The sequence below is a fragment of the Chrysemys picta genome, chromosome 2 (genome assembly GCF_011386835.1).
Source record: "Chrysemys picta bellii isolate R12L10 chromosome 2, ASM1138683v2, whole genome shotgun sequence".
In the NCBI taxonomy this organism is placed as follows: Eukaryota; Metazoa; Chordata; order Testudines; family Emydidae; genus Chrysemys; species Chrysemys picta.
In genome coordinates this window covers 217070684-217088453 of record NC_088792.1, presented here as the reverse complement: position 1 = coordinate 217088453, position 17770 = coordinate 217070684, and the positions used below count along the sequence as shown (strand labels likewise).

General features: G+C 39.6%; 1 protein-coding gene across 6 annotated transcripts in view; it reads right to left on the bottom strand.

Moving 5' to 3' along the window:
- The window catches only part of ASXL3 (ASXL transcriptional regulator 3), a 151616-nt gene that overhangs the window by 16618 nt on the left and 117228 nt on the right, over nucleotides 1–17770 (bottom strand). For 5 of the 6 annotated variants that reach the window (XM_065585458.1, XM_042857081.2, XM_065585456.1 and 2 more), the window contains 2 exons: nucleotides 4024–4120; nucleotides 3414–3519 (listed from right to left, as the gene is read on the bottom strand). In XM_065585458.1, coding sequence (XP_065441530.1) covers nucleotides 3414–3519; nucleotides 4024–4120 — 203 coding nt within the window. The remainder of the gene's footprint in view (nucleotides 1–3413; nucleotides 3520–4023; nucleotides 4121–17770) is intronic. The other variant, XM_005279966.4, reaches the window with a different exon arrangement.

Sequence of the window (17770 nt, the reverse complement as noted above, 5' to 3'; positions counted from 1 at the left end):
AGCACAGAAACGATACTCAAAACCAGGCGTCCTAATAATTTTAATGAAGGGGAAGAGATACAATGGAAATAAAAAGGAGGAGGGATTAATCCGCTGAATCTACCCCATTATTTTTAAACTGACAATGCCCTTTTAATGGGATGTATTCAGTAAAGGCATAGGGCAATAATATTTCTGATATTATGACTTAAAAGATGTTCCCATGGGCTCAGAGAACAGTGGATGAAGAAGCTTGCAACAAAGGAAAGCCTTAAGATCACGGGTCTAAGATGATAACAGCCTGCACAACTGGCTGGTCTTTCCACTGTTTTAAAGATAGCAAGACACCAAGACTGCAGTTACATGGAAAGCAGGGGTCAGCACCACCATGTTGCGCGACAGACACTTAACAAAATTACCGTACTTAGTGACGGACTTGGGGGGTGGGGGAGGTTATGTCATTCAGTCATTCAATTTTTTGAAAAATTATCACAGACCTCAAAGTTTTTCTGTGTACAGACATGTTGTTGACCCCCGATGGAAAGTATCAGATTGATGGTAAAGGTGTTCACTGTACTGAAAGTGCTTCTAATTGGCTAGTGTGGAATTATTTGGTAAAGTCTGACAGCCAGTCTTGAAATTAAATATAGCCATCAAAGGTACACAGAGGATGATACAGTAATCCATATTAAAGGGAAATCAGTGAGACTATTTTGGCATTTAATTAAGAGTTTTAAACAGCATTAAAATTCAGAGAATACTGGTCTAAAGCCAGTGGCTAGAGGTAACAACTGGTTAGCATCACCACAGCCACTTTAATCTCAGAGCGGGAAAAGAGATAGTCACCACAAGATAAGACCACTGGAGTCAGATTCATCAGGTGACAATCATGTTTCTTCTAAAAGTGCAAATAGTTAATATATCTGGAATTGCACATCATCTGATCATGATTAAGTACATCAGTTGATCAAAGGTTTACTATTTCAAAGTAAGAGAACATGGAGAAAACAGAAAATAAAATGGATGAAAGTGAACAATAGGAAGGAGACCTTGCTATGTATTATGTAATACACAGAGTCCGGCAAATAGATGGTAGGGCTCTTGGGCACAGTCTAAAGCTATGAATTGAAAAGGGGTTTAATCAGGGTGATCCCAAAGATTCTCAATTTATTAAAGATACATCTCCAGGTAGATGATGGAACTTGAGAGCCAGGTAATGGAATATTTATAAGCAGTTAACTCAGCTGAGGCCACAACAAAAATCACCAAACTGACTGGAGAGGAAAATCGGTCAGACCCCAAGGTGACACCCAGTTTGCTGCCAACACACCTGAGAAATAGCTCATAAAGAATCGGAGCTATCAAGAGCTTCCATTTCAATGGAATCAAAGTATTTGAAGGCACTCAATCCAAACTATATTCAAAACAAGTTTAAAAAACCCAAGTCAAAACAAGGTAGTAAGCAGCAAGTAGACTGAACTCTAGTACAGATGTTGCCAGACAAACCATAGTCCACCAAAAAAACCACACTTGAGACAAGTCAAGCAGTAGAGAGACCTAGAGGGATGAAACAGCAGGTGCCCGCAGATTAGCCAGATAAGAACCATGCCGATGAAACAGAACAGGTGGAGAAAAACAGGTTCAGTCTAATGGTCAGAAGAAATTGTGAGTATTAGGACACCCAGCATTACTATCTGGAAGTCAAAAACCTACCGTCAATACTGCCCAGTGTCACTGTCATTGCAAACTGAACCTTATCTGTTGGCCATGGCACCCAACTTTCAGTTAGCAAGGTAGGACTGCTGGTTCCTTTTAGCATAATTAATACTACGCCCTATGGACACGTTACTCATTAGTGCATTTGGAACACCGTTTCCTTTAAAATAAGCTAATAATTTTGCTTAGTTTGTGTTTAAGCTTCTAATTACAGCAGAAAGTCCCAAGGCAACCTTTCAAAAAAGCCTTCCTCTTAGAGCAGAGTTCTGTAACTTTGACTTGTATACTAACATGCATAATTAAAGGCCATTAGACTCCATAAACAAATGGCTAGCTTTACATATATTTAAATGAAGAGGTCTACAGTTGGACTATATCCTGACCTCCAGGCTTTCAAGGAAAATGCTTTGCCACTTGATCAAAAAGAGCAGTTCTGTTACACTAAGGCATCCAAGAGTGTTAACAGATGAAATGGTATTCAAATAATGCTCATGTTGTGAGAAAGCTGCGAGCAAGGAAATGTAAAGTTAAACTTGAAATTCAGTCCTTTAATCTGCTGCCTTGTTTCACCAAAATACTGCGGTGGTGTGAAATCAATGAATTGTGCAAGGTAGCACCTATGCTCTAATGTCCAGGCACAACGCTTTAGTTACTGTCATAATCCTGCCTTTATGTAGATGTAGGTTTTGGTCTCTGAATGTCCTTGACTGCTTAAGTAAACAAAAGCGGTTTTAAAATAAATAAAATGTAAACGATCCTACACATTATAATGGCTCCTTTGGGCCTTTTCTGTCTATTAAACACAGATATTATCCACACAAATTTTACATAGGATGTATTCTAAGTTATAAACTGAAGCCACTTTAAAGTTAGAAGTGCACAAAAAATTACATAAAAACCAAAAAACTCAATATAATTCTATATTTTAACACCTACATAAGTCAAAGAGCACTGGACTGACTTTTTAAAAGCCATTTAAAAGGACATTTTCAGGTTTAAAAAACAGTAACCAATTTCCTTACCTATATTAGATTTTTAAAACAGAAAAAATTTAAGGGCTGTAAACAGCTCCTGTAAACTGGGATCGCTTTAGTGACATCAGAGCTACGATGACTTACACCAGCTGAGCCTTTGGCCCGATACATCTAATTCACTTTACCCCTCTTCTGATATTTGTTTTGTTTTTGTACCTCATCTCAGAAAATAGAATTAGACAACTCAGTTTCACTTTTGTAAAGTTATTCTCTAGTCAATTTCACCTACCTATTGTGTGCACTAGCACAATGCTGGAATGTCTGGGTCAGAAACACCTTAGGAGACTAATTTTTTTAAACTGACTTTTTAAAAAATGTCATAGAAACATCTCTATTGGTTTTCGGTTTTGTAAAAGATTTGTTTATAATTTCAGGCAAAAACTGGCTTGTTACAATACTTTTAAAATAAAAATTATTCCCACGTTCAGACTCTGTATTTTAAATTCTGCACAGAATAAATTTTTGTGGATGAGTTCTGAACCCCATAAAATGCATTTTTAATGTAAATGCTGACATGCCACTATAATTTTACCCACAATTTCTTATATTGGGGAACTACTGCCTTTGATAACTGGTTTATTAAGTTTTACAACTTATCTGACTGTACTATGTGAAGCACAGAACAATATTTTCATTTCCTTCTAAAAGAAAATGAAACAAAATGGTTTTTGGTCCAATACTTACTTTTCACCATAAAACCTTTCAAAGAACCTTTCCTTCCAAGGTTCTGTTTTCTTTTCCTTTTCAATCTCTTGTCTGATGCGCAACTGCATTTCTGGAGTAAATTCTCCTAAAAAACAAATACTAACATATTGAATAAAAGTTGTCAAGGTTTACGCTAATACGGGACCATTATATATTGTACAAAGATACACATATATACTGTTCTTTGTTAAAGCCATCCAAACAGTAATTCAATGCAAAACAAAGGTGAGTGTGACCTGCAAGATTGCAATTAGCATATAACTTTGGTATTTCCAAAGTATATTGGTGGGATTTAGTCACATGCATTTATGTTTCCAAAGCTGACAGTGATGAAAATGCTTATTTAGTTATTTTTAAACTGCCCAAATAAGCTGCCATAGCGAACTATAAAATTATTAACTGAAAAGAGATTCTCTAGAATAAATTCAAAACTGAATCAGCAATTACTGTTGCTGAATTTCTGCTGTACTGCATTCTCCATTCTAAAAGTATTTCTCAAGTATACATTTTTTTTTATTTTGGCTAAGAAAAAAAGGCATCCTTCATAAAAATTAATATTTGGTAAATCTGAGAACAAGTAGAGAGTTACCTTCTGCCAATCGTTGTTTCCACCCTTGTGCTGCATATGCAAAGAATTCATTATTTAGAGCGGAACTACTGAGGCGCAAAACTCCATCACTTCCCATCTAGAAAATAAGCCGATGGTAGCAGAAGACACTGTCAGAAATAGCTTCAACTAAGATTACATAAGAATAGAGTTCCAATTAAGGGGAATGGGAAGGGATAGGAAGTGGGAATAACAAAGGAAATCAACTACTAGTATTAAAACAGCATTTTCATTATAGTCATTACTGTAAATGCAAGTGGCCTAATCCAGCATCTATGTGCCTACTTCAAAAATCATCAGTATTACTGATGATCACACATTTTACAACTGATTGATGTGGTTTAAATCACAGCCATATACCTTGAGCCTAATATGCCTAGAATTGCTGTACACAAAATCCAGATCATTATTGTACTTCCTGGAATACTTCCTGGAATACAGTACAGAACAAATTAATTAAATGTAATGAAGGCAGTAACTTTAGCATATTTCTCTGTGCTGAAGAAACCTAGTTCCCATGACATCTAATATACCCTACTTGCTGAAAGAAGGGTGGAGAAAAACAATTTTCCTTAACAAAAACATAAGAAAGAAAGAAAAAAAAAACTAGTATAACATCAATAAAAACAAAAGCAGCAAAAACCCTGTAAATGTAATTTTACAGGCATCAAAAGGGTGAAAATGGTGGGTGTGCTAAAATAGTAATTTTTACTTTCTACATATGTAAAACACAGTTATTATGAAAATATTATTTGAACTACCTCATCTGCAATAAGTGATTAAAACAAGTCTAGTATTGAATCTCTTTTTATGGCATACTGGACACATTTTGTTTTTAATTTCATGGGTGCATGTTGAAATACTGTAGACAACAATTTATCAATTAAGCAAATCAATAAATAAAATGCATTACAGGTCACATCACATCTATAATAGTTTTCCTGTAACAGCAGCAACAACAACAAAAAAGATAAAAACCCCAGACAGAAAGGGCTTTAGTAGGAGCCAATTTGTTCAGGTCAAAGGTACCTAGAGCTCAGTATAGTTCATTATACATCCTTTGAGGTTGCTAAGAGATAAACGTTTGACTGCTTTCTCTGTCATCTGCTAGTGCAAAGCGTCACAATTCTCAGCATGCCAGCACACTAATTTTAACTATGAACCTAACTCCAACTGCCCTCCTCCATCCCAGATCTGGAAATAGAGAAGGGAGCAGATGTCAGAGCCACATTTAATAATATTTAACCATATCTACCTAGTTATTTTCCTGATTTACAACTAATGCTGCTCTCATTCTCCAGCAGTTTTATAAATTTAATCACTTCACAGCTGATTAATAACGCATGATACTCTGTTTTATGAATTAAAGAACACAAGAGTAAGTTTTAAAATACAAAGTAGTGAAAACAGGAAGACTGATCAAGATTGGGTGCCTCAATCCTGAAAGGAAAACTATAAAGGACCCCCACTGACTTCAGTGGGGCTCAGTGAGGACATGTGTCTGTCTGGGTGGTTCTCCTTGCAGGGCTGGGGCCTTAAGCTGCTTCTCTTTTTTGACTGAACACAGCAATGGCATTTCCGTGCAAAGTCAATACAACAGAAGCAGTTGCTGGCAAGTAATATGCTATTTCCTTTTCTGTTCCACAGCTAAATGTACTGTTGCTGCATACCTCCTACACCCCACAAACGTAAAGGGACCAAGGGTCTGAGTCATGCATTACTTTGATCAGCTCAAGGGTCTAGCATGAAGCAAAGTGGAGATTCTAAAGAGAGAAGATGATCTACAGCCAAGAAAGAGGAACTGATAAAGAAGGTGAGAATTTAGTTTCTATATACTACTACAGAGATACATTTAGATGACCAAATATATCCGTGGTTCTCAAACTTTAGTACTGGTGACCCCTTTCACATAGCAAGCCTCTGAGTGTGACCCCCCCCTTATAAATTAAAAACACTTTTTAATATATTTAACACCATTATAAATGCTGGATGCAAAGCAGGTCTTGGGGTGGAGGCTGACAGATCGTGACCCCCCATGTAATAACCTTGTGACCCCTTGAAGGGTCCTGACCCCCAGTTTGAGAATCCCTGAAATATATGTTGCAGAAATTCTTTGGGTAAAGATGCAAGGAATGAAAAACAAAGCAGAAATGACTGTGGACACCACTTAGAGATCACGAGGACAGGAGAGAGAACAAAAAATTCCTAGACTAGTTTCTCAGGCTCCAGTGCCAATTTAACGAACATCTGCTGGGTAAAAAAAATATAACCCTAAAACATTAAACAAACAGTTCCTAAATTACACAGAAAACAATTTAATGATCCAGAAACCACTCCAACTAGAGGAAAAGATGCCCATGATTTATTATTTTTAACTAATCTGAAGGAACTGTTTGAGACTGAAAGAACAATAGGGAAGCACTGAACCAGTGACCACTATCTAGACTCACTTTATTAAGGAATGGAATGACATAATGCAGGAGTAACAGATATCAGGTAAGCCAATTTTGGGGGTTTGAGAAATCTACTAAAGTGCAATATGGTTGAGCACTATAGTCCACTGCTGTGGTTAAAGGCTGTAGAATCCTAAGAGACAGCAAGTCAGATCCTGAGCTGGTGTTAATCAGCATAGCTCCACTGTGGAGTTACACCAATTCACATCAACTGAGGATCTGGCCCAAAATAATTAAGGCACAGCAGTCAAAATTTCTTTTGAAAAAGAATACAAGAAATAAGAATTGGCCAGCTTCTGTGACCTTATAAAATACACACAAAAGTTTGAGGTTAAAGAAAATCTGTACTGAGAACAGAAAAGGAAGAACAGACTCAATCAGTGAAAGTTTTAAAGGAAAAGGAGGATGGCAGAAAAGCAGAGTGAGTTAATGATAACCAAAGAGGTTAAAGTGAATAAGAGAGGCTAAACTAATAAGAAGTAAAAAATAGCTGACATGTTAAACTCCTTTTTAAATCTGTATTCAAGAAGAAAAATAGAGAAGTCTGAAAACTTTAAAAAAAGAAGCAAGATCTTGTAAAACTAGCTATTGAAAAAGAACAAAGATAATGGAATACTTGAAAAATTTGAACACACGGTGTGCAGATCATCTGATCTAATGATACAAAACCTATAGCATAAAGGAAATGCGTTAAACAAATTTACTGCACCTAGAAGCTACCGAAAAATTATACACAAAGATTTCATATAGTTCAAGGCCAGAGGGGATCATTAGAAAATCTTCTAGTCTGACCTCCGTGTAATCACAAGCCATTAAATTTCACCCACAATCCCGTGTTGTACCAGTAAATTGGGTTAGACTAAAGCATTTCAGTCCTCAGAGATTAAACTGCTACATGCCACAGGCAGAAAACAGGGGAGACCAAGGTGCCAACAATGCCTGATGTCCCTGGAATGGCAGGGAATTGATAAGAGACACTCAGGTGTTCCTAGCAGGTTCTCTCTACTCCATACCACAGAGAAAGGCAAAAACTCCCAAGGTCCTTGCGAATCTGACCTTGAGGAAAATTCCTTCCTGACCACAAATCTGGCGATCAGCTATGCCCTGAGCACATGAGCAAGATATACCAGCCAACCATTTCAGAAAGAGGATTCTTTACATCATCTCAAACACTGCTCCACCCAGTCTGGGATCCTATCTCCAACTGTGGCCATTCTTGATAATTCTGAGGAAGGCAAAAAAAACAAACAAACAAAAAACAAAAAACCCCAACCACTATACACACCAAAATGCAGTCGGTCAATTGTTCATCCGCGGGGAAAAAATATTCTTCCTGACCCCAGTTGGCAGCCAGCTGAAACCCTGAAGCATGAGATTTGTTTATAGTGATTGTCTTAATGCAGATCTGAAAATGGCATGAGCATGATGAGAGCAATGCATAGCTTCCTATTCTCTCCACGGACCATGAAGTGAGAGAATATAAACCAGACTCACAGACTCTAAGGCTAGGAGGGAACATCACAACCACCCAACCTGACCCTTGTGCACACAGGCCTTAGATTTTTTCCCCCAGAAGCTGGATTAAAACAATCTTTTAAAAAGATATATAAACTTGTCTTAAAGACACTTAGAGCTGGTGAGTCCACCATTTATCCTGGTAAGCTGTTCCAATGTTTAATACCCTCAATATTAGGAAACTGCATCTTATTTCAAGGTTGAAATTCTAACTTCTAACCATTGAATCTAATTATGCTGAAACATTTACTCCTGGGGGAATTCTGTGCCACTGTGCATGCGCAGAATGTATGTCCCCTGAAGTTTTCTTTGCTTCCCACAGAAAAATGACTTTCTGACAGGGAAGCAAAGTGAAGCCACAGAAGTGGTCATGCGACCCTCCCCAGCAGTATGTTTTGGGTGCCCAGGGAAGCCAGCAGAGAGGTAAATCACTGTGGGACAGGGGGAGTGACTGGGGAAGACCTGGCTGGTGGTTCCTACCCTGCGCCGGGCAGGGTTGCTAGACTTCCCCTGCACAGCATCCAGGGCTGTGTCAGACCCATGCCCAGATTTCTCCCCCAGCTGTAGGAAGCTCTGCAAACTCCGCCCCCCACGCTTTCTGCACCCCTCGCTTCTCCACCCAATCCCCATGCATCCAGACCCCCTCATACCCAGACCCACTGAGCCTCACCCCCCTGCACCAGAACCCCCCCCCCGAGCCCCACTCCCCCAGCACCTGGACCCACCACTAAGCCCCCCACACCCAGACCCCCCGCCGAGCTCTATCTCCCCAAACCCAGACACCGCCCACTACTGAGCCCCAACCACTTTCACCTGGACCCCCCGCACAGTCCATTATCACTGCGCCCAGAACCCCCCAAAAGGCCCCTGTGCATCTAGATACCACCCCCCCCCGCGATTCCCCACTGAGCTACCTGTACCCAGATTACCCAACACAGAACCTTCTCACCCCACACCTGGATCCCCCAACACTAAGCCCCTCCACACTTGGATCCTGCCTTGCTGAGCCTGCCTGCCCACACCTGGTGCACTTGGCACAGAGCAGCAGGCCCGGTCTTTGCGCTGTGTCAGGGTTGCAGCCTCACCGCTGAGTCCATGTCCCAGGGGGAAGCTGCACAGTGATCTCCCACCTCTGTGCAGCCAGTGGCCTGTGCTCCCCAATGCCATGCTGGAGCTTCCACATTTATTTGATGAATAAACTTTGCAGAATTTTAAAATATTGTGCACAGAATTTTTATTTTTTTGGCACAGAATGCCCTCAGGAGTAAACACTGGAGAAAAGTAAATGTGACACAGATTTTCCCAAAAGGAAATAAAAATGATCCTGACAATTACCCTAATCTAACTTCTATATCTAGAAAGACAATAGATCAATTATTACAGGGGAAAGAATCACTATGTCTGAGAGCTGAACCCCGCATCTATTAAAGGCCATGGCAACACTCCCATCTGACTTCAAGGTGTGTGGGATTCAGTCTCTAGAAGGAAAATAACTACAAGCAGTAAGTAAAAAGCATTTACAAATATGTCTGTTAAGATTTAGTCATGCTTTGACAAAAATCACAACATTAGTAAACAGTGAGCGCCAGATTTATTATATTTGTATTCTATACGACACTGTTTCACACAGAAACTTAGCTGGACAAAGTATCTACTGTAGGAAACAATCCCATACTGCCAAGGAAAAGGACTGGATGAGCATGTCAGTCGTTTCTATTACTAGTTTGGAACTTTTCAATACATTTTTAGTAAGAAAATGCAGATTTGCTGACACAAACTTTTTGCAGAAGTATATTGGTTTCAACAAAGGTTTAGTTGGGAAAGATTGCCTGGTTTTGACCAGGGGAACAGAGCACATGCACCAGAATAGATATGTGGCTAGGGCATTCACGTGGGATATGGGAGAGCCAGGTCCCTGCTCTAAGTCAGGCAGAGCACCCGCCTTAAAACTTAAGTTTTGGTGAAACTTTCATCAGGAAAATTAAGAGAGAATAGCCAATAGCCCAGTGGTTCGGGCACTCACATAGGATGTGGACGATGGTGGTTCAAGTTTCCCTGGTCTGAATCAAGCAAAGCAGGAAGGGACCTGAACCTGGGTGTCCCACATTCCACCTGGAGTGTCCGAATCACTGGTCTATTGCTATTCTGTGTTCCCTCTCCCACTCTGGTTTTTGGGGTTTCATTTTAAAAAAAATATATAAACACAAAAGGTCTTGGTTTCATTCCATATCAGAATGAAAATATATACCAAAACCTCAACATTTTCGTGAAACGGAATTCTTATTTTCCAACCAGCCCAAGTCGCTTCCCATCTCCATTTCTTATGAATAAGAAAGCCTACTATCAGCTATTGCTACTTTAATTAAGAGTAGTAAGGAAATGGATTCAAGGATTGCAGCAGAACAAGGAATTAGTGTCTTGCTTTAGAACACTGAACTTTCCTCCATTTCAATGGAGTAAACCAGGAACAAGGAAGAATCCAATTGCTAGGAGGAAAAAAATTCAGGTTACTCATCCCCTCTTCTCCCTACTCTCCTCACCAATATTCTAGTTCCAAACAAAAGACTATGTCACAAGTGACAGTGACGGGGAAAAAATTGTTTTAAATCCTCCTATCAATATAACAACCAAGTGAAATCAGAATGAAATTTCCTATGTTCTACCATATTTAAAAAGAGGACCTAGAGTCCTTCAGTCCCATGGCGTTAGGTGGTGGATTGTGCATCATGCATCTAAACCTTTGTGTGTATTGCATATCTCAGAGGATTAATTTCTACCTGAACTGCAAAAGCATAAGAAGAAAGAATTTACATTTCTGAAGCCAACGGGAGTATTTACTTCTATATCCCATCCATGGAGACAGCACAATTAAGAGCTAGAGCTAAATTAGAATTTGGAGAAACATGCCAATAAAGCACTTTTTAAATACACTATTAATTTTTATGGTCTTTAAGAAATGTTGTCCAACAGAGACAGTGCATTAATGAACTGGAACTCCAAACAGTTCTTGAAAGCTTTACATTTTTTCTGTTAGGGTTTGAATTCCTGTTTTGTCTGATTACGCACAATGACAGTGGTAAGTCTAAAACAAAATTATTTTATGAAGAATTCAAACCAGAAAATTAAGAGTATATTTTTTATTTAAGAAAAAAATTGTCACACCTCAGTGGTTGTTTTCATAACAGGACATGGTAACGGCAAACAGTAACACAAAGCTTAACTGACTAGGAATTTTCTACCAAGGTCTAGTTTAACTCCTTTGTTGATGGTTCCCCCGCTGCAGAATCTGCATGGCAATAAAATGTGGTTATGTTTTCTGCAGTTCCATTAGAATGTGAACATTGTTGGCACTTCAGGAGGGACACAGCAATATTCACATAGGTGCATTCTGCTCCACACAGTTGCTGTTACCTGAGAAGGCACTGAATTGGCCAATCCATTATTTCTTTCTCTTATTTATTTATAAAACTATTAATAATTATTTCTACATAGCTGCTCTGCAGTACCACATATATTTCTTAAATACAAAATTATACGTCCAAGCACAATTAACCCAGAAAGTAATACATTGTATGATCTGACAATAGTATCTCACATTACTAAAAAAGGAGACAGCTTTAAAAGTGAAGGCTCTCCTAAATTAAGTGCATTATGTCACATAATTATACACTTGTTACAAACCACTATTCAACTCCCTTTGTGCTTTTATTTTTGTCTTGGGGGAAAAACAGGCCTATAATTTATAGAATTCCCAAAAGATATTTAAAAGGAATTACATACTAGAGGGCAAGGGGTTGTAAGAAAATACATCTTGTCATCTTTATTTATTTATTTATTTATTTATTTGAGGTGTAACATTGATATTGAAAGCACTTAATACTGACAAGAAGCAAGCAGTTTTAGGTGACAATACAAGCTCCAAATTTTTAAAAGAAAATTAATTATACATTATATTACATTACAAGTAAAGGTCTCTGAGGACAGCCACTATTTTTGTAAATATGTAGGGACATAAAATACACTACCCTGAGACTGTGGAAAGGGGCATTTTGGATAACATCTAGTTGGAAAAATGGAGAAACTTTCTGCAAAATTTTTCATGAAAAAAATGTCCCCTTTTCCTACCAAAATTATTAAATTCAATATTTTTCAACCAAATATAGGTGAAAGGGAAATCAGGGTTTACCTACGTATTTATATATACCCACAATATGCAATGATATCTTTCAGCATTTAAGTGGAAAATATGATGCAGAGAGAATTAACCAGTGGCTCTGCACTATTGCTGCCATTTCCTATGCCTTAAAGTCCAACTTAAAAAGCAGGCCTCCAGTCACTGTACTACCACTCTGGGCACCAGCTTTTAAAGACCATCATTCTGCACAGCAACAGAATTGTGGATGCTCAGAAACACACACTTTTTTAAACTGCAAAAATGCTTACCTTCACACAGGCTACCAGCTACAATGGTTGTACTCATGGATAGACTTTACAAAAACTAGACAAGCCATTTACAAGACAAACTTTGCCTCTCTACAAAGGAAAAAGGACACTAAACTATCTAAACTGCTACATGCCACAAGCAGCCACAACAGTAGTTCCCTTAACCCACCCAGCAATATTGTTAATCTTTCCAGCTATACTTTTAGCCCAGCAGAAGAGTCTGTCCTATCTCGGGGCCTCTCCTTTTGTCCCTCCAGACCCATGAATATGATACAGTTCTGCGGTGACCTAGAATCCTACTTTCGACGTCTCCGACTCAAAGAATATTTCCAACATACCTCTGAACAGCATACTAACCCACAGAATCCTCCCCACCAGCACTACAAACAAAAGGATTCTGCGTGGACTCCTCCAGACGGTCAAAACAACAGACTGAATTTCTACATAGATTGCTTCCGTCAACGTGCAAAGGCTGAAATTGTGGAAAAGCAACATCACTTGCCACATAACCTCAGCAATGCTGAAGACAACGCCATCTACAGCCTCAGAAACAACCCTGACATCATAATCAAAAAGGCTGACAAAGGAGGTGCTGTCGTCATCATGAATAAATTGGAATATGACCAAGAGGCTGCTAGACAGCTCTCTAACACCACATTCTACAGGCCATTATCCTCTGATCCCACTGAGGATTACCTAAAGAAACTACACCATCTGCTAAAAAAAACTCCCTGACAAAGTACAGGAACAAATCTGTACAGACACATGCCTAGAACCCCGACCAGGGGTATTCTATTTGCTACCCAAGATCCATAAACCTGGATATCCTGGACGCCCCATCATCTCAGGCATTGGCACCCTAACATCAGGCTTGTCTGGTTATGTAGACTCTCTCCTCAGACCCTACGCTACCTTTGAGACACCACTGACTTCCTGAGGAAACTACAATCCATCGGTGATCTTTCAGAAAACACCATCTTGGCCACTATGGACGTAGAAGCCCTCTACACCAATATTCCACACAAAGATGGACTACAAGCTATCAGGAACAGTATCCCTGATAATGTCACAGCTAACCTGGTGGCTGAACTTTGTGATTTTGTCCTCACCCACAACTATTTCACATTTGGGGACAATATATACCTTCAAGTCAGCGGCACTGCTATGGGTACCCGCATGGCCCCACAATATGCCAACATTTTTATGGCTGACATAGAACAACGCTTCCTTAGCTCTCGTCCCCTAACGCCCCTACTCTACTTGCGCTACATTGATGACATCTTCATCATCTGGACCCATGGAAAAGAAGCCCTTGAGGAATTTCACCATGATTTCAATAATTTCCATCCCACCATCAACCTCAGCCTAGATCAATCCACACAAGCGGTCCATTTCCTGGACACTACTGTGCTAATAAGCGATGGTCACATAAATACCACCCTATACCGGAAACCTACTGACCGCTACACTTACCTACATGCCTCCAGCTTCCATCCAGGACACACCACACGATCCATTGTCTACAGCCAAGCTCTAAGATATAACCGCATTTGCTCCAATCCCTCGGATAGAGACAAGCACCTACAAGATCTCTATCAAGCATTCTTAAAACTACAATACCCACCTGCTGAAGTGAAAAAACAGATTGACAGAGCCAGACGAGTACCCAGAAGTCACCTCCTACAAGACAGGCCCAACAAAGAAAATAACAGAACACCACTAGCTGTCACCTTCAGCCCCCAACTAAAACCTCTCCAGCGCATCATCAGAGATCTACAACCTATCCTGAAAGATGATCCTTTACTCTCACAGATCTTGGGAGACAGACCTGTCCTCGCTTACAGACAACCCCCCAACCTAAAGCAAATACTCACCAGCAACCACACATCACTGAACAAAACCACTAACCCAGGAACCTATCCTTGTAACAAAGCCCGATGCCAACTCTGTCCACATATCTATTCAAGTGACATCATCATAGGACCTAATCACATCAGCCATACCATCAGGGGCTCGTTCACCTGCACATCTACCTATGTGATATATGCCATCATGTGCCAGCAATGCCCCTCTGCCATGTACATTGGCCAAACCGGACAGTCTCTCCGCAAAATAATTAATGGACACAAATCTGACATCAGGAATCATAATACTCAAAAACCAGTGGGAGAACACTTTAACCTGTCTGGTCATTCAGTGACAGACCTGCGGGTGGCTATATTACAACAGAAAAACTTCAAAAACAGACTCCAACGAGAGACTGCTGAGCTGGAATTGATATGCAAACTAGACACAATCAACTCAGGATTGAATAAGGACTGGGAATGGCTGAGCCATTACAAACATTGAATCTATCTCCCCTTGTAAGTATGCTCACACTTCTTATCAAACTGTCTGTACTGGGCTATCTCGATTATCACTTCAAAAGTTTTTTTTCTCTTAATTAATTGGCTTCTCAGAGTTGGTAAGACAACTCCCACCTGTTTATGCTCTCTGTATGTGTGTATATATGTCTCCTCAATATATGTTCCATTCTATATGCATCCGAAGAAGTGGGCTGTAGTCCATGAAAGCTTATGCTCTAATAAATTTGTTAGTCTCTAAGGTGCCACAAGTACTCCTGTTCTTTTAATGGTTGTACTTGTTCCTAACAATGCTACGGGTCCATTATTAGATGGAAATGGTAGAATTATCAATAATAATGCAGAAAAGGCCAAGTGTTTAATATACATTTCTATGTATTTCTGTTTTGTATTTGAGAAAAAACAGATGATGCAGTTATATCATATACCACACTTGCCATTCCACTGGTATCTCAGGAGGATGCTCAACAGCAGCTACTCAACTTAGACATTTTTAAATCAGCATGTCCAGAAAACAGCTGGCAAAGGAGCTCACTGGACTGTTAATGCTGATTTTCAGTAAGTCTTGGAATACCAGGGAAGTTTCACAAGATTCAAAGAAAGCAAATGTTGTGCCAATATTTAAAAAGATTAAATGGGACAACCTAAGTAATTATATACCTGTCAGTCTGACATCGATTCTGAGCAAAATAATGGAGTGACTGATACAGGACTCAATTAATAAAGAAATTAAAGGAGAGTAATATAATTAATCCCAGTCAACATGCGTTTATGGATAACAGATCCTATCAAACCTCTTTTTGATGAGATTGCATGTTTGGTTGATAAAGATAATAGTATAGACATAATATTCTTAGGCTTCTGTAAGGCATTTGACTTCATACCAGTGACATTTTGATTAAAAAACTAGAATATAAAATTAAGATGGCATGTTTTAAATGAATTAGAAACTGGCTAACTGAAGGTCTCAAAATGTAGTTGCAATCAGGGAATCATCATTGAACAGGTGTGGTTCTAGTGGGGTCCCACAGTGATCAGTTCTTGTCCCTACATTAATTAATATTTTTACTAATGATATGGAAGAAAATATAAAATTATCATTGATAAAGTTTGCAGATGACACAAAAATTGAGAGAGTAGTAAATAAAGAAGAGAACAGGTCACTGATACAGAGTGATCTGGATCGCTTGGTAAGCTGGGGCGGTAAGCAAAAATACTTGCATTTGGATACAGCTAAATGTAAATGTATACATCTAGGAACAAAAAATGTAGGCCATACTTACATGATGGGGGACTCTATCCTGAGAAGCAATGACTCTGAAAAAGATTCGGGGGTCGTGGTAGATAATCAGCTGAACATGAGCTCCCAGTATGATGCTGTGGCCAAATGGGCTAATGCAATCCTTTGATGCACAGACGGGGGAATTTTGAGCAGAAATAGAGAGGTTGTTTTACCTCTATATTTGGCACTTGTGCAACCACTGCTGGAATAGTGTGTCCACTTCTGGTATCAACAATTCAAAAAGGATGTTGATAAATTGGAGAAGGTTCAAAGAACAGCCACGAGAATGATTAAAGGATTACAAAGCATGCTTTATAGAAATAGACTCAAAGAGCTCGAACTATTTAGCTTAACAAAGAGAAGGTTAAGGTGTGACTTGATTACAAGTCTATATAGGGTGACCAGACAGCAAATGTGAAAAATCGGGACAAGGGTGGGGGGTAATAGGAGCCTATATAAGAAAAAGACCCCAAAATCGGGACTGTCCCTATAAAATCGGGACATCTGGTCACCCTAAGTCTATAAGTATCTACATGGCAAACATATTTAATAATGGGCTCTTCAGTCTAGCAGAGAAAAGTATAACACGATCCAAGGGTTGCAAGTTGAAACCAGACAAAGTCAGACTGGAAATAAGGCCTACATTTTTACCGAGAGAGTAATTAACCATTGGAACAATTTAACAAGGGTCATGGTAGATTCTCCATCACTCAATTATTAAATCAAGATTAGCTGTTTTTTTATAAAAGATCTGCTCTAGGAATTATTTTGGGGAAGTTCTATGGCCAGTGGTATACAGGATGTCAGGCTAGATGCTCACAGTGGTCCCTGCTGGCCTTGGAATCTATGAATCATGGATCCAGCAGACCTACGTGCCATGGACCTAGAGTGCAAATGGGGCGATTTGACCAATACCTTTCAATCTCAGGTCCAACATTACTTGTATCCGATTTGGTTAGATGACGTGCCACGCCAAACTCATTTTATTTTTGCTGGTCACAAAGCATAACATAAACAAAGTTGTCAAGGGAGGAGCAGTGTCTATGTTCTCCACAACCAATCTCCCCTACAAGAGAGGACTCATTCCAAGGACAGATCTATTTGACCATATGCACATATTGCCCGAGTCCCAGGACAAAATCAACACAAGTACCCTGTAGTGTACAGGATGCCCTATAGCTCCACAAAATTCCCAGTGGAATGAGTGTTACTACCAAACCTGGTAAAAAGGGATAGTGACAGAGACTTCTCCAACGTGATGATCAGGACTTTATGTCCATCGTGACAAACACAGTGTTCTACCAACAGCTCATCAGGCCCATGCACATGGCCAGACACATCCTGGACCTGAACTACTGGTTTGACCAATTCCTCATGGACTTCTCTCATGCCCACATGAGGTGGGCCAACTATGCCAATCCATATTCAGAGGCTCATGGATCCCACGTTTCCATAATTTCCTGATGATGATCAATGACCAAACGCTAGACCATGAATCAGAGAGGCTGGTAGGACCGTAAAACCATTTGCCATCCAGAGTCATTGATGCACCAGCCCCTTCACATGACAATATCACCATAAATCACAATGACATTATTGGGAAAAGACAAATCTGAATTTCATCATCTAAGGTCAGATCCGACCTTAGAACCTATACTATGTCAGTGAGTGAT